At 40.0% G+C, this 26,316-nt stretch overlaps 1 protein-coding gene across 2 annotated transcripts in view; it reads right to left on the bottom strand.

Annotated features, from left to right (window-relative positions):
* HSPA4L (heat shock protein family A (Hsp70) member 4 like) overlaps positions 1-26,316 on the bottom strand; it is a 58,927-nt gene that overhangs the window by 16,290 nt on the left and 16,321 nt on the right. Inside the window, exons 4-15 of one of the 2 annotated variants that reach the window (XM_032806028.2) lie at positions 25,086-25,208; positions 23,703-23,802; positions 19,008-19,141; positions 16,793-17,037; positions 16,631-16,707; positions 13,537-13,688; positions 12,742-12,848; positions 12,095-12,228; positions 7,855-8,057; positions 4,587-4,634; positions 2,292-2,396; positions 1,378-1,518 (exon numbers count right to left, since the gene is read on the bottom strand). In XM_032806028.2, coding sequence (XP_032661919.1) covers positions 1,378-1,518; positions 2,292-2,396; positions 4,587-4,634; positions 7,855-8,057; positions 12,095-12,228; positions 12,742-12,848; positions 13,537-13,688; positions 16,631-16,707; positions 16,793-17,037; positions 19,008-19,141; positions 23,703-23,802; positions 25,086-25,208 — 1,569 coding nt within the window. The remainder of the gene's footprint in view (positions 1-1,377; positions 1,519-2,291; positions 2,397-4,586; positions 4,635-7,854; positions 8,058-12,094; positions 12,229-12,741; positions 12,849-13,536; positions 13,689-16,630; positions 16,708-16,792; positions 17,038-19,007; positions 19,142-23,702; positions 23,803-25,085; positions 25,209-26,316) is intronic. The other variant, XM_032806029.2, reaches the window with a different exon arrangement.

Raw genomic sequence — 26,316 nt, 5'->3', positions numbered from 1 at the left:
TTTATCAGATTCGAGCTAATGTAACCTCTGTTTTAGCATAAGTGCTATTCAGAGCTTGTTTAGCAGCAGCACAAGAAAAAAAAATTCTGAAATGCAACGAGTTTTACATTGCCTAGCTGTTTGATCACCAGTAGAGAGAAATCAGACTGACAATGAGATAACAGATACTCTTGTTAATAAAGATCCAAATTGGGGATGACCAGAACTTGAGTAATACATCCCCTGTAAAAACATAGGAGCTTTGACAATTTGAGGAAGCACTGGCTTAAGCAACTAGGATTTTTGGAGCATTTTAGATTGAATTATACTGCAGAATTGCCTATATATGAATAGTCTCTGCCCCCTTTTTTTTCTGACCAAATTACAGCTGTGAAATCTGATTGTAGCCCCTTCAGAAACAGGGAGATCCATACAATATTTTATTTTTGCAACCTCTAGCAGCTTAGTTCTTCCTCTTCCTTCACACAGAAGCTTCCAAACCTCTCAATTTTATTTTCTAATCCAAATTACATCATAAAGGAACTTGTATCTTTATTGGAGGGCAAAAGTTTGCACTCAGCAGATCAGAGAAAAGGAATTCTCATTTGAGCTGAGTGACATTACTACAAATTGATGGGATCAAGAAGCATTTCTTCAGTTTAAGAATACTGGCATGGGGCTGGAGAGTGCTGCAGACGAGAGGCTGGACAATGGTTTGCAAGTAATGAGGAATTATTTTGCATTTCAAGGCCTGACGATTCCTAACATGATCAAAAATGATTCTCTGAACAGCAAGCTCTGTTTGTAGAGATCACAATTTATTCCATTTTTAGACTTCCCCCCCCCCAACTCCTAGACCAACAAGATAGCTTAAGATGAAACCTCTGTTAAAACCTAAAGACTGAAAAAAGTTGCATCCTGGTCAATTCTACCTTTGCCCCAAGAAGAACTAGGTCTTGTCAACCAGCTGTCTCTAATGTACTACCTCTCCCTGGAAGTTCTTAGATTCACTGTGATCCCCAAGTAAAGAAACTTATACTAAAGTTAGTGGTGGTGGTTTAGCCTGAACTGCACAGACTTCTGGAGATTAGGAGTTAAAATTTTCAGTTTATTAAGAAAAACTGTTATGACCAGTAATAGTGATATGCATACATCTGACGAAGTGGGCATTCACCCATGAAAGCTCATGCTCCAATACGTCTGTTAGTCTATAAGGTGTCACAGGACTCTCTGCTGCTTTTTCAGTGATATTACAGAAATTTCAAGTAAATTTGGTAGTTCTAAATTATTTAACTCTGGAACAAGCTAGGGCATGCTACCACCTATTTCTTGGACAAGGAGAATTCTTTGCATGGAGATGTGAACATGGGTGAATCTTAAAAGGAACTATGCACTTACCTCATTTTCTATGTAGCTATTGATAAGGTCCTGCCCCAACTGTTTATACAGACTAGCCTGGATAGGTAGTTCAATACTTTTGATCTTCGCTTTAGCTTTAACAGGCTGGGCCAGATGATCTGGCTTGTCTCCTGAAGCAGTCTATGGAAAGAAATACATTCTGAGAACTATTTGACACTACGTGTAACATTTCTATTGTAGTCCAAAGGTATGTGATTAAAAAGTGAGAATGCCAAACATGAAAATGAAACAGCCAAGAAAGAACTGAAAAAAAATTGATGCTGCTGCACTACTCCAGGGACACTGCTATCTTAACTTTGTATTAAGTTTATCTTTATCTGCCGTTCTGAAAGGCAGAGTTTGAGAATATCTATAGTAAATGAGAAATGATGAAATTAACATTACTATTAATTTTTGAAACACTAGCAATGCTTTATATTGAATTTGACAAAGATGTGAAATAAGGCAGTAAGACTACATTAAACACTACTTGAAAAGAAAATCAGCCGAAGAGTTCTTTAAATTAGTTGCAGCAAAATCTCTGGTGTCTTCATTTCCATAATCCGTTGTTTCAAAAACCCTGTGTCATAGCATCAATGTGAATCCCATTATTTCTTTAAGGTCAACTTTAGAGAAATGTTCTCTGAAGTCTTAAACTCTTACATCAAAAAAAGAAAAGTGTTGGGAAAAAGCTGTCATTTTTAACTGTACCATGGCACTACTACTAATTATAGTTTTAATACTCCTAGAATAATCCCTTGTACTTCAATTGATGAGATGTACATAGGGAAGTGTATACAAATGTATATATTTATTGGGAATACCAAGAAAAGAATGGTCACATGAAGACAGGAAAAAAAAAATTAATATGGACAAATTCACAGAAGTTTCTTTTATCAATACTTGATACCAACCTTTGTTTCAGTTCCTCCATGTTGTTCACTTTCTTCATCTGCTTGGCTTGGCTGTTCTGCCTGGCTTTTTTGACTGCCTTCCTCTTGGTCTACCTGCATTTTATCCTAGGAAGAGAAGGTAAGATAATTCAACACAGCCTTGCTCAAAGATGTTCTTCTGACTGGGGTCAACTACTACAGATTAGCATTTTATTATAAAACACAGTGGAGTCTGTTAGTTTAAAAACAGGACAAAATCCTCATGTGTAACATAATTAAAGTGACATGTTTTGATGCAGTGTTATCCTGTGTACTTAATTCAGAAAAAGATGTGAACTTTTAAAGCTAAAAAGTATTCTGAAATGGTCCTTTTGAATGTGCCTTATGACAACGTTACAATAAGCGCACAGTACTTACACACATTTAATTGAAAATAAGTTGTAGCCAAGGACTAGAAAAGACATTTTAAAGAACACAACACCAACATGGGTAGGAGAGGAAAAGATTCTCTATGGAACAGTCAGAACTTCATGAGATATATTGCATCACCACAAGTTTACACTTTGAAATCCAGTGTGAAAATACATTTTCATTGACTTAATTTTAACTTACATATATAGTCATAGTAAGACCATGAAACTAGTTTCCAGTGTTAGTGTCAAACTCGTACTGCAATACTTGTTGAGTATGCTACTACTGTCCTGTATACAGCTTCTCTTGCTCCAATGAAGGGGAAGCTACCAAGAGCTTCTAACACTAGCTGTTCTTGGGTGGGTGGACATCCACTATACCAGATCAGCACTTGTTCAAAACCAGTTTTGCGAGAAGGTGGGGGTACCACATCACAGTTTAGGTCTAATTTCTTCCTGAAAGGCTCAATGGAGGGTAACGAAACCTTTTTCAAAGAAGTTTCATGTTATGTCAACCGGGAGCTTAACTCCCACCCGCTTTACAACTACTATATACTATCATGCTCACTAGTTCCTGTACAGTGGAGGCTCTTTGATACTTCTCAGGTGTATGAAAAGCAGCAAGTAGGGCAGGCCCATGATATTAGCACTTGAAAACTAGTTTTATGTACCTGCTATGAATAATTTCTTTCTAAATTTGTAAATGTCAAGATACAGTTCATGCAGCATATTAGAACTATTTTTAGACAACACTAGGAGCTGCTTGCATCATTTTTTTTTTTTTTTTTTTTTTTTTAAAAGGAGTATGCTGATTCTGTCCCAACCCCCATTTTGTTCCCCTGTATCTTTCCTCTAAGTAACAGCCCTATGGTTAGTTCACCTGTTCCGGATTCCTAGATTCAAGTTTTTATGATGACATCACAGTTACTGTGAACAGTTATTCAGTACATGAAGTCAGTTCAACTACCAGCTGAACTTTTTAGTAACAAAGATTTTCTTGTCATGTAAACACCTTTAGTAATAAAATAGGGGACACAAAGTATATTAACTCAGCAGAAATGTCTCCTATTAAATTGTCACACGCACTCAACTACTTTAACACCAGAATTAAAACAACAGCAGCACTAGCATTCAGAGTTCAAACTGAAGTCTGGAGTCTCAAGTACTTTAAAACCTCAAAAATGGCACGAAGACAGAAGTCTGCCTGATTTTAAAACCCTGTGTTTGTAATGCATGTAAATTTATTGAAGCTTTCAGTTTTTAATATTAGGAAAGTGATAGCCAATCAACGCAAAGCTATATAGCACTAATATATAGGAAATGCAAAATGCATATTTACTTACTAATCACATTTACTCAGTTTGCTTAAAATGAATCCTTTAAATTCTAAGTGGCAAGTTCAGTATCAGTAGATTGCTAAGTTTTTATACTGTACTTAAAGGAAAGTTACTATTTTCCATGATAAGATTAGAAGCAATTCCTAGAAAAACAATAAAATTCCTGGATTTGCCACAGAATACATGTAAGTGCAAAGTGAATTACTTTTTAAATTTTTCATAAACTGTCAGCAACACAAAAATGCACATGGACTATCTCAATTATTTCCCTATATGTTAATAAGATTTGTTGTGAAACTCTAGGCACCAGCATATATGCTGCAACCATTACGAGCATTAAATAATTTAGTTTGCTAAACTATTGTTTAACAATATACTTTAAAACAGCAGCAGGCTACTTCTGCCAAGTTCTTAGACTTGTCTTTTCAAAAGAGAAACCAAGTTTTCAACTTATTGTTCTTACTGTTCACACAGACTACCGAAGGCAACACTTGGAAAGAGGGGAAGGGGGAATCTTCTCTATATTTAAGAGAAACAGCTGAAGAATACTACATATATGCATTACAAACCTTATCCTCAGAGTCAAGGGTATCATCCTCAATTATGAAAGAGAATTGCTGACAAGCACCATAGTAAAAACAGAAGACAAGTTAGGAAGAACAGGAATACTGTCATGGAAGAAAGCCTAGGGATAAAAGTGGTTACTTTTGTATTGAGCACAGTGTATTATTGTGAATATTCTCCACATATAGTACATTACATGGAAATGTCAGCCATGTCTTTTTCCATTACTTTTTACATTTTACTTATTAATAAGAGTCTTCAAAATGTGTCAAAGACACTTTTGTACTCCTTCAGAAGTATATTGTAAGTTTAAAATATTAACCCATTCAAGTTATCAGAGCACAAAAGTGTCCTAATGCTTATGTAATGCTAATTGCTCTACCACTTGTTCTAACTTTCATAAAAACAAAGGCTGAATGAACTAAGCAAGAAAAACTGGAAAAATATTACCGTGGGAGGAAATATAGGTGTTTGGAAGAGAAGACTTCTTCTAAACAAGTCCCTCTCCTGAGGAGCTCACAACTGAATTCAGACAAATGCAAATGCAAGAGGATATGAGAAAATGAAATTAGCACAAATGTTCTGAAAGACAGAAAATTAGTTTTAAAGAAGAGATTTAAAGAAGTAGGCAGGCAAGGTGCTTCACTTACACAATAGGAGGCTATTTTAATAGGAGCAGCAATGTTTTGAATATAGTGGGAGATGTGGCAGATTGATCTGAGAAGGTGAGATGCTGGGACGTAAGAAGTGGTCTGGAGAAGTCCAGGTGAATTTATGATCGAGACACACACCAAGATTTTACCAGCAGGGACAGAGAATAGAGGAAAGATTTCAGAAAAGTGAAAGAAGGAAACCACCAGGATTTAGCAAAAGTCTGGATGGAAAAGAAAAGGAAGGGAACACTGAAGTTGAGTCTAACTGGGAAAAGAGTTGTAAATGGTAATAAAGAGAAGTGATAGTTTTGGAGGAGAACAGGAAGTTTAATATGACGACAGAGATTGCAGGAAGTGTGCCAAAGTTGGAGAGGCAAGCTTGAATGGAGGGGAAGAGACTGAACATAAAGAACTACATTTGGAGGGCCTGCCATACAAAGTATCAATGTAAAAAGGCAGATAATGGAAACAAAACAGGAAGATACCAAGAAAAGAAATCTGAGGGATGCCAGGAAAGAAAGGAACCAGAGATACTAGAGCAACAGCAGAACATGTCAAGCCCTGTTGCAGAAGCCAAAAGATAAAGTCCAAAATGAGCAGCAGCAAAAACAGTGCACAGATTGTAATAAAGTCAGACTTCTCTGTACTTGGCTCAAAATGTTCACTTGTGACCTTGAGCAGTTTCTCTGGAGAGTCATAGAATGTCAGGGTTGGAAGGGACCTCCTCAGGAGCTCATCTAGTCTAACTCCCTGCTCAAAGCAGGACCAATCCCCAGACAGATTTTTGACACAGGTCCCTAAATGGCCCCCTCAAGGATTGAACTCACAACCTTGGGTTTAGCAGACCAATGCTCAAACCAATGAGCTCTCTCTCCCCTCACCCCATAAGAGTGGAGATTGTATTGGAAGTCCAGGCAGTGAGAATACAGTATGCTCATGAATCTTTCATATGAAGTGTCAGTGGGTAAGACAGATGAGTGGATGATGAATTTAAGTTAGCAGGACACAAGAGCATGTTTTAAGGCAGAGAGAAAGCAGCACTGTTGAAGAGGAATGGTCCCAGATGGCTAATAGGAGGGGCACCTCATTCAGAAACAATGAATACAGGAATGGAAAAAAAGGAGGAAAGTTCTTAACTGACTTGGTCAATATAGTCTGCGGAAATTTGCAGACAGTCACCAGGAGTTGAAAGTGTCACAGTCACAGAACACAGGAATGGTTTAGCAAGCTCCTTAGGCAGAACTGAATAAACAGAATGGGCAGGGGTAAATAAACTTATAGTTGAATAGCAGGAAGTCGAGTCATTATTTTCACTGGAGGTACAAGTATAAAAATAGTGGATGCAAAGCAAGAGCCACGATTGCTATCAGTAGAGTAAGATGAGGGTAAAAAAATAATATGTGGGTGGAGTTGAAGATAGAGGCTAGAGAGCTGGCAGAGCAGCAATTATCAGAAGGGACAAAAGATTAGAGGTGGCAGAAATTAAATGAGCAATAGCATGAAGGAGGAGTGGGAGGAGTTCCTCCAATTGCCAGAAGGCTGCATGATGCTCTTGACATCCATTGGGGTCTCCTGGGGAGTTAGGACACGCTCTCTGAGCCAAGCAACAGATTCCAAGAACAAAGGCAAAAATTTAGACTAACAGCTAAAACTGTAGTCCTGTACATATGAGCTGTTCACGTGGCTCTCTCTTTCTAAGAGTCCACAGCAGGAGCAGGAAAGAAAGGTGTTTTAAGCTTGCCCATTGCTTTACTGACAGTTGCAGGTCTGCAGTTGTGCATCGTAGATGATTCAGTGTCATGCAATTGTCATATTCTCTTCTCCCTAAAGATAAGTCTGGTGCCCTCCAGGGGTTGCATCCTTTTAAGGTTAGGACATGCTGCGGTACTGGAACTGAGATGAAGACTTGAGCTGATGTCCGTCTTACGGGGATTATGTCACTGACTAGTATCTCACTAAGTTTACAATGCCAATTCCTCAGTATCAGTGATTAAGTATGGCATAAAATTGTTTAAAAGAACTATAACATTTCCCCATCTTTCAGTCATGCAAGCATGTTTGCACTTAAAGGTTTTCATGATTAAAGTATATAAAATGAAAAAATGCAAACAAATGAAAGTTTAGTTGATTGCAGTTAAAGATGAAATATAGCGATTTTCCATTAAGATGCACAGAACCTAGAACTGTTTTCATTAGTAAGCTTCATTCAACAAATACTTAATTTTATGAAGTGTTTTATAAAGTTTGTTGGAAATCATTAAATCTTTCCTTCAAAAGCAACGTAACTGTTGCCATTCAACGCTAATATTAAAAAATGCTGAAAATTGTTAGCAGAAGAAAAAAAATTGAGGAAAATGTAACACTTTTCTATGGTTATCTGTGTGAATCTTATTTTCATTTGTCTTTTACACTGTAAGCTCCTTGGGGAGTGAAAGAAATGTGTCTTGTGTAGCCCTGAACGTATCATTACTGCTTACTTAAATAGAAAGCTGCATGCATACGAGATTAATATGGGAAAATAAATCACTCAGAAGTAGCAGACTGGAATTAACTACGATTTAATCTTTGATTCACTGTTCTTCTCTTGCAATTACAAGAGAAGTTTTACAGCTTTACATACCAGCTCATCATCTTTGCCTTGATTCTTACACGATGATTGTGTGTCCATAGGTACATCATTGTGATCTCCTTCCACATTTTGCTTCTCTATTACTGATGCATTAGCCACACTGAAGATTCCATGTACACTGACACGTACTTTAACCTTCACTTTGGAATTGTCACCGTCATACTGAGGACCAACATTCTGAATAGCGAAACGCCCTAAACAAAAAAGCAGCATATCAGGATTAATTTGGTTTTCTGGAAAGTCTAGAGGAGCGGTCATTCCTCAAAAATATTCCCCAGATCCACTTTCACTGCCGCATACTTTAAAAGGCCATGAAGTATTTCTCCAAAACACAAGTATTTGTAGGTTTAAAGGGATAACTCAGTAGCTAGAACGTCGCCGTACCTCCTCTCCTGTATATAATTAATATATACCTGTGAAGAATTCCATAGTCTATATTCTGTGAGAAGCAACAGATCTAAGGAGAAAATGAGCACAGGGTTGGGAACCAAGTAGTCCTCAATTTTTATCTTGGTTCTGCCATTAACTGTGGCACTTTGGAAAGCCACTTTGAAAATCTGCATCAGCCTTCCCAATTGTAAAATGAGAATCTCCTTACAGAAGGCATTGCAGTAATTTGTACAGTGATATTAACATGTAAAACATTATAGAGAAGTACCTTTTTCTAAGTACCCCTTAGAACTGATAGAATTGGGCTCTGAGGTCACTGGAGATCTTATTGACACAAACATTACAATCCTGGAAGATTGGAGGAATATACTTTGTACTTCACCCCATTCTCTCAGATCTGCCCTTCAGACTTTTTTTTTTTGCTGTTTTTTTAATATAGTTGCCCTCAAAATGGTGGTACCACCTAACCCTTTGACAATTTTACAACTTCATTCCCCTTTCAGAAAGGGGGGGCTAAATTCCATCAAGTCTTTCTGCAAATTATTCATTCAGCTCTAACTGCAACCATTCTGCTTTGATACAGACTGTAGCTATGCCTCTTAGAGCACACTGCAAAATTGCATTATGGAGGCTGCAGAAGGCTGCAATTGAAGAAAACTTCAGCTAGTGCAGAATCTGGTTCAATTATGGGCTTGTTTACAAGGGACACAATGCCTTTTGTTCACCTGTACGGGCTTCCGACTAGTTGCAAGGTGCAAGCTGAAGTGCATTACAGTGCTTAGTGACTAGTGCCACAAGAAATAATATGGCTCAAAAAAACGATAGTTACCGTGTATGTGGATATTAATTGCTCACCTTATTTTCAAACTATACCTGCACGCAACAAAAAAGTTTACCAAATGGCTGCTACGCTGGTGATGACTGACATGAAGTTTCAAATTCAGCTGATTTAGTTGTATGTAAACAGAAAAGTCTTCTGAGTATGTTCCCCATTATCACTCTATCTATGAGCCAAATAAGTACTGCTCAGTCTTTCACAAAAGTTTATATTTAAGATGACCAGGCATAGATAATATGAGCACAAGTAAGTCGAGTGAATGACTAAGAACTTTTAAGGTTTCTTGTGTATAATCAGAGTTCTTTGAGAATGAATCTGCACATTTCCATTCATGGGATGTGCTGATTCCACTGTCAGAATTGCACAAACTTCTCACATCAGTGCTCACTGGAGTGTTCTCAATCTGTCCAACATCTTCTCCTCTCTGTTCCTGAGCATTTGAGGGCAAGGCTATGAAAGGGGTGTGAGGTACTCTGCCCATCTCAGATCCTTCTATCCCTCCTTCAGGGCCAAAATGATAATTATGATTCTCAAGAAGAGGGGAAAGTGGATAGGGAGTGTAATTGTATAGTCCACCTTCAAGAACTCTGGTCACAGGTGAGTAACCTTCATTTCTTCAAGTTGCTTCTTCCCATTCCCACTTTTGGGATAATTTAGAAAGTAATACTCTCATCAAAGGAAGGTGGGATCCAGAATCCTAATTAAACAGCAACTGCAGTACTGCTCTACCAAAATAAATCACCTGATCAGAATGCTAACTTTAACAAACAGTGCTTAGTAAAATGGGAACATGTCTAAGGCATCCCACTGAAGTTGCCTTTGCCCTTGTAGAATGTAATCCAGTTCCCACTAGGACAAGAGTAGAGAAAACTTTACAGCTTTCATTTATACACTGCCTAACCCACTTAGACAAGCCATGCAATTACATCCCAATGCCTCTATTATCTCCCAAAAGAAAAACAACCTCTCCCCAATTTGACGACTTTCTAAATAGGACTAAGAAATTTAGATACAAAAGTAAAGCATTTTTAGCAACTAGTTTGTGGAACTTTGACATATGGGGAAAGGACGCTGGCAGATTACTTAACTGGTTGAGACAGAAATCAGTTATCACCTTAGCCAAAAAATGAGGAGTATCACTTTGTTCTTATGGAAAACTGAAGGCAGATCAGCCATGAGTTTGCTTACTCTTCTAGCAGGTGTTATAGCTATAACAAATGCTATTTTGACTGACAGGTGAAACAATGAACTTTGCCCAGAGCCTTCCCAATTTGATTTGGTTATGAACCCTTGATGGTGTTGGAGCTTTTACAGATGGTCCCCTCTAGACAACTTCATACATCTCTTTAGTATGTCATGAGTAACTACAGTCTTCTCAATTAGATTGCGATAAGCAGATATGGCTGCTAAGTGAATTTTAACAGATAAGGAGGAACTAAACTGGAGCTGAAGTAGGGAGTGCACTGCTACTAGATCAGCAGGTCTCAAACTGGGGGTCGGGACACCAAAGTGGGTCGCAGCCCCCTTTGAATGGGGTTGCCAGGATTGGCTTAGACTTGCTGGGGCCCAGGGCTGAAGCCCCAGCCCCACTGCCCAGGGCTAAAGCCAAAGCTCAAGGGCTTCAGCCCTGGACAGCCGAGCTCAGGTTGCAGGGGCTGAAGCCCTTGAGCTTCAGCTTTGGCCCCCCTGCCCAGACTGGTGAGGCTCGGGCTTTGCCACCCCCGCCACCCGGGGCAGAGGGGCTTTGGCAGGCTCAGGCTTCGGTCCTCCCTCCTGGGGTCATGTAGTAATTTTTGCTGTCAGAAGGAGGTTGCCGTGCACTGAAGTTTGAGAGCCCTTGACCTAGACCAAATATAAGGCAAATCCCAGAGATATGCCCCCAAAGTAATAAGCGCATCAGTTTTTTGGATGTCAGTTTAGACTTCTCTGTGCCATCAGCATCTCTGTGGTAACGGCCCAGGCTCACCACTTGCATCCACAGTCAAAGCCATAGTTTCCATCTCTCCAAAGGGGGTGTATCAACCTTTTTCTATGAACACAGAGCAGTTGATGATAAATTCAGACATTCTGCTGAATCCAGACCCCCATATTCACTGTTCCTGACAGCTTAATCCATACAAGTCTGACCAATCTAGAGAGATCCTATTTACTAGAAGTCTGACTGATAAATTCCAGAAATCGTAGACTTCCAAGTGCTATGGACTTCAAGTGGAAAAAGTTTCTAGTTTCGTCATTTAGTAACGGGTTTCTCAGATTTCAAATTGAATATGAATCAACAAAGCGACGCAGTTGCAAAAAAGGCTAATATTCTGAAGTGTATTAACAGGAGTGTCATATTTAAGACATGAGAGAAAACTGTCTCATTCTACTTGGCATTGGTGAGGCATCAGCAAGAGTATGGTGTCCAATTCTGGGCGCCACACTTTAGGAAAGATGTGGACATATTGGACAGAGTTCAAAGGAGAGCAACAAAAATGATAAAAGGATTTAGAAAACCTGTCCTATGAAGAAAAGTTTAAAAAGCTGGTCAGGTTTACTCTTGAGGAAAGAGCACTGAGGATGGACCTGACAACAATCTTCAAATATATTAAGGGCTGTTATAAAGAGGATCAGACTCAATTGTTCCCCATGCCCAGTGAGAATAGGACAAGAAATAATGGACTTAATTTGCAGCAAAGGAGATTTAAGTTAGACATAAGGAAAAACTTTCTAATTATAAGGATAGTTAACTTCTGGAATAGACTTCCAGGGGAGGTATGAAATAACCATCACTGACTGTTTTTAAGTACGGGTTGGACAGAACTAGGTTTACTTGGTCCTGCCACAGTGAGAGGGTCTGGACTTGACACTGAGGTTCCTTCCAGCTCTTCATTTCTATGATTCTATGCCAAGACATTTGGCTCAGTGATTTATATAAACCATTTTAAATGAATGAATCTTTTTTTAAAAAAAGAAGGTGTACAAAAGATTATTTTAAATATATTTTCTATGATCTGTTCTCACCTATTCTGGGTTCAGGATAAGGTATTTCATTTGGATGGGTATAATATGCTTCCAGATCAAAAGGTTCCTTCTTGTGGAAAGTAATAACTTTTGAAAATGGAGCAGCATGGTTCTTACTGAAAACTTCACATTCCCTAGAGAAATAAAAAAAGTGTTCAAGTAAATACAAGTAACAGTTTATAGAATGACTATAAATCAAGTTATATTAAACCCTGTTATGTTAGCTGTGAACATCCATGCAAACCTAGTAACTAAATGAAACATTTAATACGCATTTGTTTTGGCGCTGGAAAATTATCTTGCATTCTCTAACTTAACTGAAGTTTGAAGACAGAATGAGAGCTATAAGCTCAACCACCAACTTGACAATACTACATTTTACATGCACCTCTAGGTAGAAAGCTTTTTGACGTATACAAAGTTAAAATTAACAAAGTTATAGTAAACAAATGAGAACAATGTAACATTTGGTGGCTGAAAATAACCAATAGTAAAATGGTACGCGACTCCAACTTCCAGAGGCAAAATGATTAATGATAATACAGTATAAGAGTTAAACTAGATGAGCTATTCTATGGTGTTTGCAGGTTTGATTTTTCCATACCATCAAGTCTTTTTGTGTACTTTTACTTTCAGAGTCAACTTACCCAGTTCCTTCCTCATAAGAGGACTTCCATCTTAGAGTTATTGAATAAGGAACAACATCGGTGATTGAAAACTCACGCACTTTAAATGCTGGGGAGAGAATTGCACACTGGAAGAGACACCAAATTTTGATTATGCATATAGTTTAGTGAAGGAACACATTTATTTGAATTTAGCATTGTTACTCTTCTATAAATCCTGGCCAACATGCTAGCTTATGTTAGAACGTAAAATGTTTTTAAAATGAAATACACATACTAACACTGGGGCAATTTTAAGTCAGTTTCATTAAGGATTATCTTCTTAGTTAAACTAATGAAGAGAGGCTCTAGAGTGTCATTTTAATTATAGTAACACTTAGCGTGATTATAGTGACTGCCAGCCAGGGACCTCAATGAGTTTTTAAAACAGATTGAATTAAGCTTCAAAGCCACTATGGAGAGGTAAACACCCCTATTTTACAGATGAAGGAAGTGACTTACCCACATTAGTGCAAAAAGTCTGTGGCAGAACTAGGAAGAGAACCCAGATATTCTGACTTTCACTCCTGTACTTTAACCACAAGACCATCCTTCCCCCGTCATTACTCTCATAATTATTACCAAATGTGACAACTACAACAAATGTTTAAATGATTAGTGAATACAATAGTGCAAGGAAGAATGAATGCTTAGTATGAAGACCTTAAATCCTGAGATGAGAGACATTTTGTTTAACCTGCAGCATTCTTTGACTTTCAGTTAGTGAACAATTTCCAGCAGACTAGAAATGACAGACTAGAATCATAGCAGCCATACCTGTAATGCGCAACCTCTTGCAACAGCTTCATCTGCATTCAGTGTAGTGCTTATATCTTTACCAAAGAACCTAGATATTTGTTCCTTCACTGCTGGGATTCTAGTGGCTCCACCTACAATTTCTATACTGCTTATGTCTTCACGCTGTAGTTCTAGAAAAGACAGTTTAGGCCGTAAGTTTAAAAAGTTAGCTTCAAATTGCCCAAAGCTGATTTCTCTCCCCGACACCCAATTTTTTTTTTTGACATGTAGCTAGAGATCGCATACCTTGGATTCCCACTTCTGACTGAAAAGCTCAAGGGGTTCTTAAAAATCAAACTGAATTATCTAGACACTACAAGAACCAGTGAAGACAGGCGAATGTGCAATGAGAATTTTATATTAAATCGCAATGATTTATACTGTCAAACAAATCCTTGCCCCTCCTTTAGTCTATGGGCATATCAGGCTGCAAGTGCAAAAATCCAGAATAAAAAAAAGTTACTTATCTTAGTGACTGTGGTTCTTTGAGATGGCTGTCCACATGGATTCCACTTCTATTGTGCATGTGCCTATGCACACACAAAATCAGATTCTTTTGACCAACAGTGTCCACTGGGACAGTGCCTAAGTGCGGCTATTCTCACACCCACTTCCCTCGCCTCCCCAGAAGGCACAAAGGGCACATGGGGCCTAACCATCCCGTAGTTGTTCCCCCAGTACAGAAGCCAGATGGTACAGGATTCCATAGCAGCAGTGAAATAGGACAGTCAGAGATTCCATGAGGACATCATCTTAAAGAACCATATAGTTACTGTAAAGTAAGTAGGACCCTACCAAATTCATGGCTATAGCGAGGTGGCAACATACCAGGAGGCTGAAGAGCCAGGAAAGCCACGCCTGCCATGCTGGAAGCTATAGGACAGGACAGGAAGCAGAAGTATAAAATGCAGGCCACACCGCAGCTCAGTTGGGCTGTAGCAGCCCAGGGAGATAGACGCATCTCCCCTGCTGTCAGAGTGGGACGTCGAGGAGGAGGAGCTCCTGGGGCTGCTGCCTGAGGACTGACCAAAGCTTCCAGGGCTGCCACCTGACCGAGGAGATGCTGGGGTTACTGCCTGAGAACTGGCCAGAACTCCCAGGGCTGCAGGCCAGCCGAGGTGCCAACGAGTGGTTGGGGCTACCACTGACCACCAACCCCAAGCAGATGGAGGATACCTACAGCACACGTGCACCAAACCCCAGAGAGGTAGGAAGTAGCCAAGGGAAACTGTCTGGTTGGGCCTTGGCCTGATACTAGGTCAGTGTGTTGTGGGTGGATACCTGCTGACCCAGTGGCAGACCACTCTGCCACTGTTAGGGCCCTGGACTGGGACCCAGTGGAGTAGGGTGGGGCTGAGTCCCTCTACCCCTTACCCGCTCACCCCTGGGGTGGCCGCCTCCCCACACTGGGCCAGGAGGCCTGTTTGGTGCTTACCCCTGCCTGAGGCCCAAAACTGCCTTACTGTAAACAGACATTTCTCCTCCAAGATGCCACAGAAGAGAAGGAGATACAGATTAAACACCTATCAGGGATGTACCCCCTTCAAGGCAAAAAATACAAAAAACAAACAAAAAAAAATGTACTTCAAATGCCTGTCATTGAGCAGAATAGCCACATGACAGGAAGGAACAATTTTTAAACACTGGTGATTTTGTTTCAGCCATAGTAACAGGAAAAAACCCCCAAATTAATCCAAGTGTTGTGGGTTTTGTTTGTTTGACAACGGGTATAAAAGAGGAAAAAACTAAACACACACACACACACAAAGTCACACAGTGCATAGACATGAAGCCACAGTAGGAGTTCTGTCTCACTGCCACGGCAATAAGAAGGAACAGTTGTGCCTGCTCCATTCTTTATGCCCTCGGGTTTGAGGAGTGGGAAAGGTACGTGAGAGCGCGCATCCAAGGGCAGGTGCAGCCCCAAAGGATGCGACTGGCCAAGAGAATTTGATGTATGCATGGCTATGTGTGCGCCAGAAGTAGAATCCATGTGGACAATCACTTGAAGATGAATCTAATTATAGGGTTTCTTGGGTGAAATGGATTCTTTTTTGGGCTGCAATACAGAAATAAAAAAAAACCACACACATTCAAAAGAAACATGATGAACAATCTGCATTTGTGGTTTCAGGTCAAAGTTGCAGTTCTGGATTTGGGTCATATGGGCATGACTAATATGCTTTCAGGCAACTGTCAGCCATTGTAAAACGTATTATAGCTTTCAGGCTCTCTTCTCCCTCCTCATTTTTGCATTATTTATCCAGTCACATTTTATTATGTCAGCTCACAAAAGATGATATTCACAATTTTTCGTTCCCTTTACTTTTAATATGTTTAAGGGGTAGATCAGAGAGTGGCTTTTTTCGGTCTCTGAAAATCCATCTAGATTTATTTAGCCTTCAAAAAAGCAAACTTTCACATGTGCTGCAGGGCTTACACTGCAGGCTTTGCTCCTAAATTCTCCCAGTTTCATCTGCACTGACCACACTGCCCAGTCTCACTTAGCACTGTTGTGAAGCAGCTACTTCAACTCTTCAAACCCTTCTGATGACTTATGCAGTGGGTTATTTCAGTAGCATGTAATTTTTTTTATTAAAGGAAAAATAGGAAGTAAGTTATATATAAAAAGCTGTCCTAAAAGAAACCTAAAGGTTGCAAAGTCAAACACTTAAAAGTTAGCAAACACAAAAATTAAGGTTTCTTGGTCAGTTGTAACCATAGTGCAAGCATGATACTCTATAACTCCATGATTATATTCCCTTTTTTCCCCTCTCAGAACCCCACCACATTCATTATTCAGGATGAATGGTGCTCAGTAAATCAGATACACATACGAAATTGTGCCATATTTGAATAAAAAACCCCATTAAAGAAGTTAGACAATCACGTAATTAAAACCGTATCATAATGCACACATGGCAAGGGGAGGCAAATGAAGCTTGCCTCGACGACCTTCACTGACATTTAACTTCTCATTGCTTAGCGTAGCATCTTTTAACTTTTTATGGTATTTAATAAGGTTTAGCGGTTTTTCTTTTGAGCCAGGTAACAAAACATAACTTCTACTTACTAGCTTGATCCATTACTGTTCTTAGAGGAGGTTCCACTTTAGCTAGGAGAGGAGCACATAACTGTTCAAACTGAGCTCTGCAGAAGAAGAAATATTGCATTACAGGCACAAACTAAAACCACCATATTCTGGTTGGAGTTAGTATAACATGCAGTACTTTACCTGTTCATCTTACTGGAGACATCAAGGTCATCCATGAAGCACTCAATGTTGAGTGGGAGGTCAGAAGCATTTGCACTCATAAGTTTCTTCAATTTTTCACTTTCCTGATACAAGCGCAGCAGTGCCCGAGCATTCTCTTTCACGTTCAGTTTATATTTTGTCCTGAATTCCCCACAGAAGTAATCTACTAAAGCCTCGTCAAAGTTTCTGCCACCCAAAAAAGGGTCAAAAGCAGTAGCCAAGACCTGCATAGAAGTGAAATGTGTCAAGTATATACCTATCCTCTACTTCCTGCCAAATCAGCATTTTCCATAATGTTCCCCTCCACTCCATGAAGCTTATGGGCACATAGAACTGAGCAGTTCTGGACATACAGAAGGAAGAACTGAGATCTTTATCTTGTCATGCTGCAATCTCCCTATGTAAAAATATGCCATTCCACTGAGAAAGTAAAATCTGCTAATACACTTTCTTGCTTAAGTTTTCTACTGGGTATGCATGTCCTTGTTCAGATCACAGCATGCCTAGGGCATTTATCTAAAAAGAACTGAGACCACAGAGCACTTTAATTTTTCACACAACTTTTGTAGCTTCTGTGTTTTGTTACTGAAGACAAATGTAGCTCAGGATAAAAAGGAATTAAGCCACTACTACCCCAGTCTTGAAAGCAGAAAGTCTTACAGATACAAAATTAAAATTGTTGAATTAAATATACTTAGCAAACATCCCTAAGTTAGAGTTCAAAGAGTCAACTCTCCTCTCCCACTTGCTTTCAATGCACGGCTGGGAAAAGTGCAATTCAGCTATAGCCTACTTCATTTTTCAAGAAAGTTCAGCAAAGGTTCATTTACACTGGAGAGGAGGTAGACAAGTTGGTTCTGTGACTTCTCCAGTTTGAGATGAGATAATTGTACTCTTGGTCCATAAAAGATAGGACTTTAAGGCCACGCACACACTTTCCAATTCTAACTTCTACTCAAAGAGATTCCTTGGCTGTGTAGCTAAGCATTCTCCTTCTACAGTGAGCTGCTGAAGAAATGCCATGAAGGAGAGTCATTTAACAACTAGAATGCAGGAAAGCTTTTATGTATGAAAGAATAGTAACTAATACCACACATACTCGATCATAAGCTGGTTCGTTTATAAGCCGACCCGCACCCCCCAAGATGGATAAGTAAAAATGGAAATTTTTTATGATCCGTTCATAAGCTGACTCTATAATTCAGGGGGGTCAGCAAACTTTGGCTCCTGGGCCATCAGGATAAGCTGCTGGCGGGTCAAGATGGTTTGTTTACCTCGCGTCCACAGGCATGGAGGTAAACCTAAGTAAACAAAAAGTGTCCTGCATGCCAGCTACCAGCTACCTATCTTGATGGGCCAGGACAGCAACTTGTGGGGCAATTTTTGGGGGGGGGGGGGGGGGGGGGGGGCGAGGGGAAGGGAGGGAGAAACCCATGACCACCCCCCACATAACCCCATCCCTAGCCCAGGACCCCAACACACACTCTACCCCTTCCCTTCCCACCTTATCTGGGGAGGCCCAGGGGAAGATGTCTCTGGCCTGGCTGGAGCTGCTCCGGCAGGGTGGGCAGCGCAGCCACAGCCTGCTAGGACTGGCCAAACTGGGCAGCATGGCAGCAGCCTGCTCTGAAGGGTGGGTCCGAGCAGCACAGCTGCAGCCTGCCAGCCAGCCCCAGACCTGCAGCTGCTTCGGAGGCTGGGGGAAGAGTAGCATGACCAGAAACGGAGAGATTCTGGCCCTGCCTCATCCCTTCTGGTTCTGCTGCTTCTCCTTGCTCCCTCTGCTCAGCCTGCTCTACGGGGTGGGGCCGAGCAGCACAGGCCCCTGAGCTGCAGCTGCTTTGGAGGCTGGGGGGAGAGCAGCATGGCCAGAAGCGGAGAGAGACTGGCCCCGCCTCTTTCCTTCTGGCTCTGGTGGCTGTGCTGCCTCTGTTGGGGGGAGGGGCTGTGTCCCACTTCTCTCTCTCTATACCTGTTCATAAGCCGACCCCCTTCTCTGGTGCTTCCCTTTTTTACTAAAATCTGGCTTATGAATGAGTATATATACCGTATTTACTACAAACAGGTTAGCCCACACCAGGCAAGACATTTAACCATTCAAAAATGCACTCCAATGAAGTTTCCTGAGCACTGTCCCAATTAAGTAAGCCTCTGCTTAGCCTCTGGTGCAACAATGTAGTAAAAATAAACTTACCTTCAGTTTTCCTTTGTTAAAAGCACAAACTGAAACTTGGTATGCAGAATGTCCCATATCTACAAAGACTATATTTCTTGGTTTCTCCTCCAAGGCTGGTAGGTCTTGCTTATAAATTCCATAAGCTAGTGCAACTGTAAAAAAACAAAACAAAAACAAAAACAATTTTCAATAAAAAACCCTAACTTAAGACTCCTTTAAAAAAAATTAGGATTGTATAAAAATTCACTTGCGATAATATATAGTGAAAGTCTACACAAATTTTCACTTTGTTAACATTGAATGATTTTGTTCTAAAGTGACAAAGATAAGAGAAAGTTACTCACCTGGAGCAGTAACTGAGATTCTTTGAGATGTGTCCCCCTATTGGTGCTCTATTTCAGGTGTTTGTGCATCTCTGTGCCACTGATCAGAAAATTTCAGCACCAGTGCCCATCTGGGTCACACATGCGTCATCTTCGCCTCACGGTGCCATCGCCAACTCATCTGGCACACGTGATCTGACCCCCTCAGTTCCTTCTTTACTGTAGAGTGCATAGTGTGAATTCCAAAGTAGAGGGAAGAGGGATGGGTCGTGGAGCACCCATCCATGGGGACATACATCTTGAAGAACCTCAGTTACTGTATCAGATGAGCAACCTTTTTTTTTTTCTTCAAGTGATGTCCCTGTGGGTGCTCCACTTCATGTGACTGTAGAGCAATGCCCCCTCTGTGGGCAGAAGGGGCTTTGGGTTTTCTGAGTGACTGAAGATAGTGTGTTAAGCCTAGCAGCGTATCAGAGCCTAAAGGTCTGGTCAACTGTGTAATGCTTTATGAATATATGTTCAGAGGCCCAGGTAGCTGCTCTGCATATGTCTATGAGTGGTACACTGTTTAGAAAGGCTACTCAGATTGCTATAGATCTGGCTGAATGAGTTCTGATCCCCGGTGGAGGTTGTAAATTGTTTTGTTGGTAGCAGAGGCGAATGCACCAGGAGATCCATTTTGAGACGGAACTGAAGGGGTCAGGTCATTTGCGCTGGATATGGTGCCAACAGCACTGCAAAACAGGGATTGTGCATGTGCAACCCAGACAGGCACTGCTGCTAAAATTCTCTGTCTCAGGGAAGCACTGATGCCTGAAGTGGAGCACCCACAGGGACATCACTCAAAAAAGGACATGCCATGGACAGTGGTCCCCAAACTGTGGGGCGTGCCTCCCTAGCAGGATGTGAAAGAACGTCTCAGAGGGCACAGGCCACCTCTCGAGAGGATGGGGAAGGAATGCTCCAGCTCCGTTCTAGCCAAGCTCCCTGCTGCCAGCTCCTGACTCTAGAAAAGTCACTGTGATTTAAATTGCTCCACCTGGATCCCACACAATGTACTCTGCTTTGACACGCCTACAATGGAAGCATCTCATCACAGCCACCCTTCTTTGGGTAAGTGAGAATTTGATCCACCTTCTGCTATAATCAATCATGGCTCTCAGATTGGCTGAAGAATCTGTAATACAGCAATGGACAATTGGAATGAGCAAATCACTCACTCATACAAATGGTGTTTGTGCCAATGCTGTAACTGGACTCTAGGCTGAGACAGGCTGGATAAGAAGCAGAGAAAGATATATACCTAAATTTGAGGGGGAGAAAAAAATCTGATTTGGATGGAGACTTCATAATGACTATGAGTTAAGTATTTTGTCAGATGTCAGACTGACAAAATGTCTATACTGTAACCAAAAGATGCACGTTATTGCACCTGTTAATTAAGGATAATGGATCCAGTTGCCAGGGGAGGCAAGGAATTCAAAATTACACTAACAAATCTGGAGTGTAGAGGCAGATGCTACATCATTGTTGATAGAGAAGAAACAGATCTGAATAGTCTTTTATTCCCAAAAATCACTGGAGGGACTAAACTGGTAACAATTAGTTTTCCACAAGTTCTTTTCAGATTACTATTCCTTATTTATCTTTCATGATGAAATTTTAGAATGAATGGTCTATTAATAAAGGCATGGGCAGTCATGACTACTGTAGTCAGCATTTCAACACAATTTATATTATTCTTGTTTTCAAATATGAATGAAAAATGTGACTCCCTATTGCAGTGGTCCCCAACGCGGTGCCCGCGGGGGCATCTTGATGTGCTCACGTCCTGGCCCCCGGGAGAGCACCCACTGAAATGCTGCGGCAGGGACACCTCTCGATGACGACGCTTGTCGCCAACAAGTGATGTCATTGCGAGGCGTCGCCCCCAAATTTCAGCGGAGACGCCTCTCAATGACGTTGCTTGTCGATGGCAAGTGGCGTTATCGAGAGGCGTCACTGCCGCGGCATTTCGGCGGGTGCTCTGCCACCGCTGTGGTCCTTCGGCTGGTGCCCTCCAGCCGAAAAGGTTGGGGACCAGTGCCCTATTGTAATATATATTTCAGCCATACATTAGTAGGATTTCACCAAAACCAGATGAAGTTTGAAACATGGTATGCTCACAGACTGGCATGGAAACTAGTACTCTTGGTTTGATTTGAGGATTGTGGGAACTTATAGAATCAAAGTCATTTCTAAGTATGCTCAGTAAAAATTTGCTCTCACTTGAAGCCCCCCCCCAGAGTCCAATTTGACTAAGCATCTGCCTGCAGGATTGAGGCCTCAAAGAAGAATAAAAATTATGGCTTCTAGATCTAATTTTCTTGTATTTTATTTAATCTGTAGGAACTATTTGCCCTCAGACTTGAATCTTTCCTCCATTTCTTAAATATTAGTTTGTGACAAAATAACTGTCTGATTCACACATGTGCGAGAGACAGGATCTTTTCCGCAACACATCCATCTCCCTGAAACAAAATACTACTAAGAAGAGCTATCTGGTCTCAAACCATAGACATAAATCATCCTGTGGTATGGTGCTTGGAATGTAGCAGTCCTGGTTTTAATGATTAAATAATAACACTGCTCTACAGCCAAAATGCTTCTGAAATAAATGTAGTCAAACTTTACTAATTCTGGGTCACTGAGAACGAAAATGATGCTTAAAATTGTTGACGGCTCTAGTCTAGCTGTGGGCTCAGACACACATGATTCTGCGTGATGTTAGGTTTCATGTTCCTAACAGTCAAAAAGATCTTGTCCCATTCTTCTCATGGAGAAGGTGATCTTGTACCTGCAACAACCATCGAGATGGGTGATGGCAGCCTCATCGTTCACGCATCAATGAGTGGAGACTGTTCATTGTTCATCAAAGACGAGTGCTTAAAGCTGTTTTGTGCATTGGAATGTTTTGCATCATTCCAGTGGTATGCAGTCCTGAGGAAGAACCTATGAAACATGAAACAACTTTGAGGTCATAAATATGACACATCATGAGCTTTGCGGGATGAAGGTTGCTTGCTCTTGCTTGGTTGCAGAGGATAACAAGTTGCATTTCTCTCTCTGCGAATGGAGTAGTCGTGCAGAGATTCCACTACATAAGAAGATTGGCCACTCCGACAGTCGATTGAGCTTGGAGGAAAAGTGTTCAGATCCACACTTGTTGGATCAGGAGATTTGTTACACCCTTACACATCACGCGGGGTCTGATGAAGAACTTGTAGCATTGACAAAACACAAGCAGCTTTCAAGTATCTCTGTGGAAATTTCCAAGGTTAAGTGAAGCTAAGATAAAGGAAGGTGTCTTTTTGTCCTCAGATTCGACCTTTTCAAGATGATGCATTGACCATGCATGCGTGCAAGGAAAAGACAGCATGGAAGCCTTCCAGTTATGGCATACATTTTCGAAAACAACAGGCAGATAACTACAGGTTGTTTGGTGGAAAACCCTCAATCATACAAAAGCCTTGGTTGCAACAGGTCACTAAAGATACATTTTTGCACTCTCATCTAATTTTTTCCACTGACTGCAGAGCAAGCGACGAGCACGAGAGTGATTCACCAGGACACTGCAACAAATGGAAAAACGCTATCAGGGCAAATGGACCCATCAATGCTTGGCAGACCTATTGCTCGACAGTGACAAGAGATGCTCCATTTAATGAATACAAGAGACACCAAGAGCGCCAAGTAGACACTGAATAGGACTCAACTATTACCATAATGTTTTGCCTTTTGTTTCATAATAAATTTTATTTCTATAACCCTTTTGCTGATTTTTAAAGTGTTACATAAACAGGACAGGTGAAATATTATCATGGAAGCAACCATAAACACATGAAAAGACCTAGGTTTACAATTTATGATTAAAACTCTACTATCTACACAATATACATAGACATAAAATGTAAAAACTTAAATATCTTAGAAACAGTAGCCAATCAGTTGTTTTAATTGTCATATTTGAATTCAGCACATCAAAATACATAAAATACATTTTATCTCTGAAGCAGATGACTTCTCAAAAATTGTAGACCAGTGTAATAATGAAAAAAAAAAAAAAAAAATCACTCCACCCACACCCCTCACCTTCCACAGACTTCTTTTTAAGTGGAGAACACTACTACAGATGTAGTATTTTAACTGGATTTTCAGAGAAGAAAAGCGTGACAGCTAAACTATCAATATTTTGTAGGTTACTTTATACATTTCTAACATGCAATTGGTTATGTAATGATTATTCAGAATCAAATCTTCCAAGTTTAAGAGACTTTAAAAAGCGTAACACTATTTTTAAACAGTGTTACATACTTATTCTTGCTCTGCTTGAAGCAAGTATCATATTTACCTGCTGTAGTTTCATTCATCAGCCTCAGACAGTTTAAACCTGCAACCTGTGCAGCTGCCATTACAGACCTTCTCTCAGCATCAGTGAAGAAACTAGGGACCTGTTTTCAAACAAAGGTTGTACTCCATTATACATACCTCATGACACACAAAATGACACTTTAAAAGTTTATATAGCCATAAAACAAAACAATTCCACAAATTTGATTAAATGTGTAAATTTAAGATGCCAATCATATTTAGTTAATACAGACTGATTAAAATTGCTAGATCTTTTAAAAAGTTACTTCATTACAAAGTTCCAATTACCCAAACTGGTATTAAGACAAATACATACCCTGCATTGTCAAGATTTACAGAATCAGTGGAAGTCCAGATGCAAGATGCACAAGTGTTTCTAAACACAAACTACATTTAATATATTTAACACTAAAAAAATCCCAGATAGCATAAGATTTCAAGAAACAAGGTTCAGATCTTAGTAAATAATTAAACTAACTTTTTGTTAACAGAGAAAATATTTAAACATTTATATAGCACAGTAAATTTTTGGCTCACTTTCTAAACAATGCCAAGACAGATCTGACCCCATAATCTAGCTAAACATAACAAAAATATAAAATAATTCCAAAGACTGAGGCTCCTTATTACAGGAAGCTACAGCTCAAGCTCAATTCCGGAAGGGCTGAAGAGTGTATCAGAATGAAGAACAGAAGGGAGGCAGAAAGAATGAAGCTAAGATAAAAACAAGATCACACACACACAAAGGCACAACCAAAGTTGTTTCATTTTTTTAAATTAGAAGCTCTTCGTGGCAGAGTCTGAATCTTATTTGTATGGTACATATTACACTGGGATCCAAAATGTGCTATGAAAACTATTTTTTTACACTGTGGTTCCACAAGCAAAAAGAACTGAGAGATTTTGTAGAAAGACACAAGTTAGGTATAGCTCTCACATTACAGGATAACTGCCGGTGGGGCCCTCAGAATCACAAAGTTTCAGCATATCTGATCTAAATTTTTTGTACAGTAGATCTAAGATCTAGCTATAGGATGGGAGAAATTCTGTAGTATGTGTTAGGAAGCCTACTGCTGTACCACAGCTGTCTGAGGAACACCACAAAGTCATCAAGCAAATTTTGGCTTTTAACCCCATGAACTACAAAACCTCTACACAAGATCTGCCTGTTTTTTCCGGTGAATAGGTATCAGATATTAAGAATACATTTTGTGCTTTTCAGCATATATTGACAGTTTTATTTTCTTCTGGGTGATTCTGGCAGCACCTCACTTGGCTCTTTTCCAGTTCACACACTATTAAAATGTACCGTTTACATACAATTACCTATAAGCAGAACTCTGGTAAATATATTACAACTTACTGAAATCACACAGTCTGCCACTGGTTTTTTTAGTGCGCTTTCTGAAGTCTCTTTAAGCTTGGCCAAAAGCATTCCTGTAACCTGTTCAATTGCAAATGGTCTCTCTTCATCTAGGTATCGCACCTGAAACACAAGATTAAACAATTGCAAAGCAGACATGAATATTTCCACAGTACAAAGAAATGTTTTGTTTTATGGGCTGTTTCATCCCAATATTTCTTTGATCTTTAAGTCATAAGTGCAACCACTTTGTAGGTGGACAGTAGGTGTCACTTCACACTAACAGGATAGTATCTAATTATTTTAGACAAGAGTTTTCTCAATCTTCTCAAAATTTTCAAATAGGAACAGAAAAATACAAATATTAAAAATAAGATGGAACCAAACATGTCATATGTCAAGTCAGAAGACAAACCAAAGTCCTCCCAGAGATAAAAAGTCACATGTTTGGATTTCTCTTTTAGAGTTTGTCTAGTTTAGATTTCAAGCCCTTCTGGGCAGTGACATATTTTTCTCTAAGTTTTCGTACACCATGAGCCCAGACAGCACTCACAATAACATCAACTGATGCTATAGCTATACACTGCTTATTCCACTGAAAGGATTTGAGCTGGCTGGCTGCATTTGTGTAGAAATCCTCGAGGAACCTGCATTAACTTGGGAGACATTCAAAGTACTCAAGTATCTGTTAAAAAAGCAGCCAACATACACAAAGATAACCAGTTAAATATTAGTAATTCTGCACAACTCAGCATTGCACCACTTATGTATTTAATAAGTAAGGACAGTAGCTAAAATGATTATAACAAAGGATCAGGTTCCATACAGGCTAAAGAGAAAGGACTGAGATTTAATAAGAGAGTGGTACATACACGTTGATACAGGGAAAGCTAATCTGCTGTTGCTACTACGCAGTATTCTAAATCACATTAGGGCTTGTCTACACTGTCTGTTAATGCTTTGAAGGAGCAGTATGTCAAAGTGCACTATAGAATTTTTAGTGCATGGTAGCAGGGGCCACACAGCAGGTCAAACCACCATAGATTTAAACCCCCAACTTGCCACACACTAACAGATTGTATAGGCACGCACTTAATTTTTAGTCAAACTAAGTAAGATTTTCATCTTGCTGAACTTAAGTATTCACAGTTTAAATTATCAAGCCAGTTTTCCTCAAACTTGACTTGTGTAGATCCAAGAGTTAAAAAAGCAGCCAAGTTAAAGGTCATGC

This window comes from Chelonoidis abingdonii, chromosome 5 (assembly GCF_003597395.2).
Source record: "Chelonoidis abingdonii isolate Lonesome George chromosome 5, CheloAbing_2.0, whole genome shotgun sequence".
Classification (NCBI taxonomy): Eukaryota; Metazoa; Chordata; order Testudines; family Testudinidae; genus Chelonoidis; species Chelonoidis abingdonii.
The sequence above is the reverse complement of the archived record's forward strand: the minus strand, read 5'-3'. Positions and strand labels throughout refer to the sequence as shown.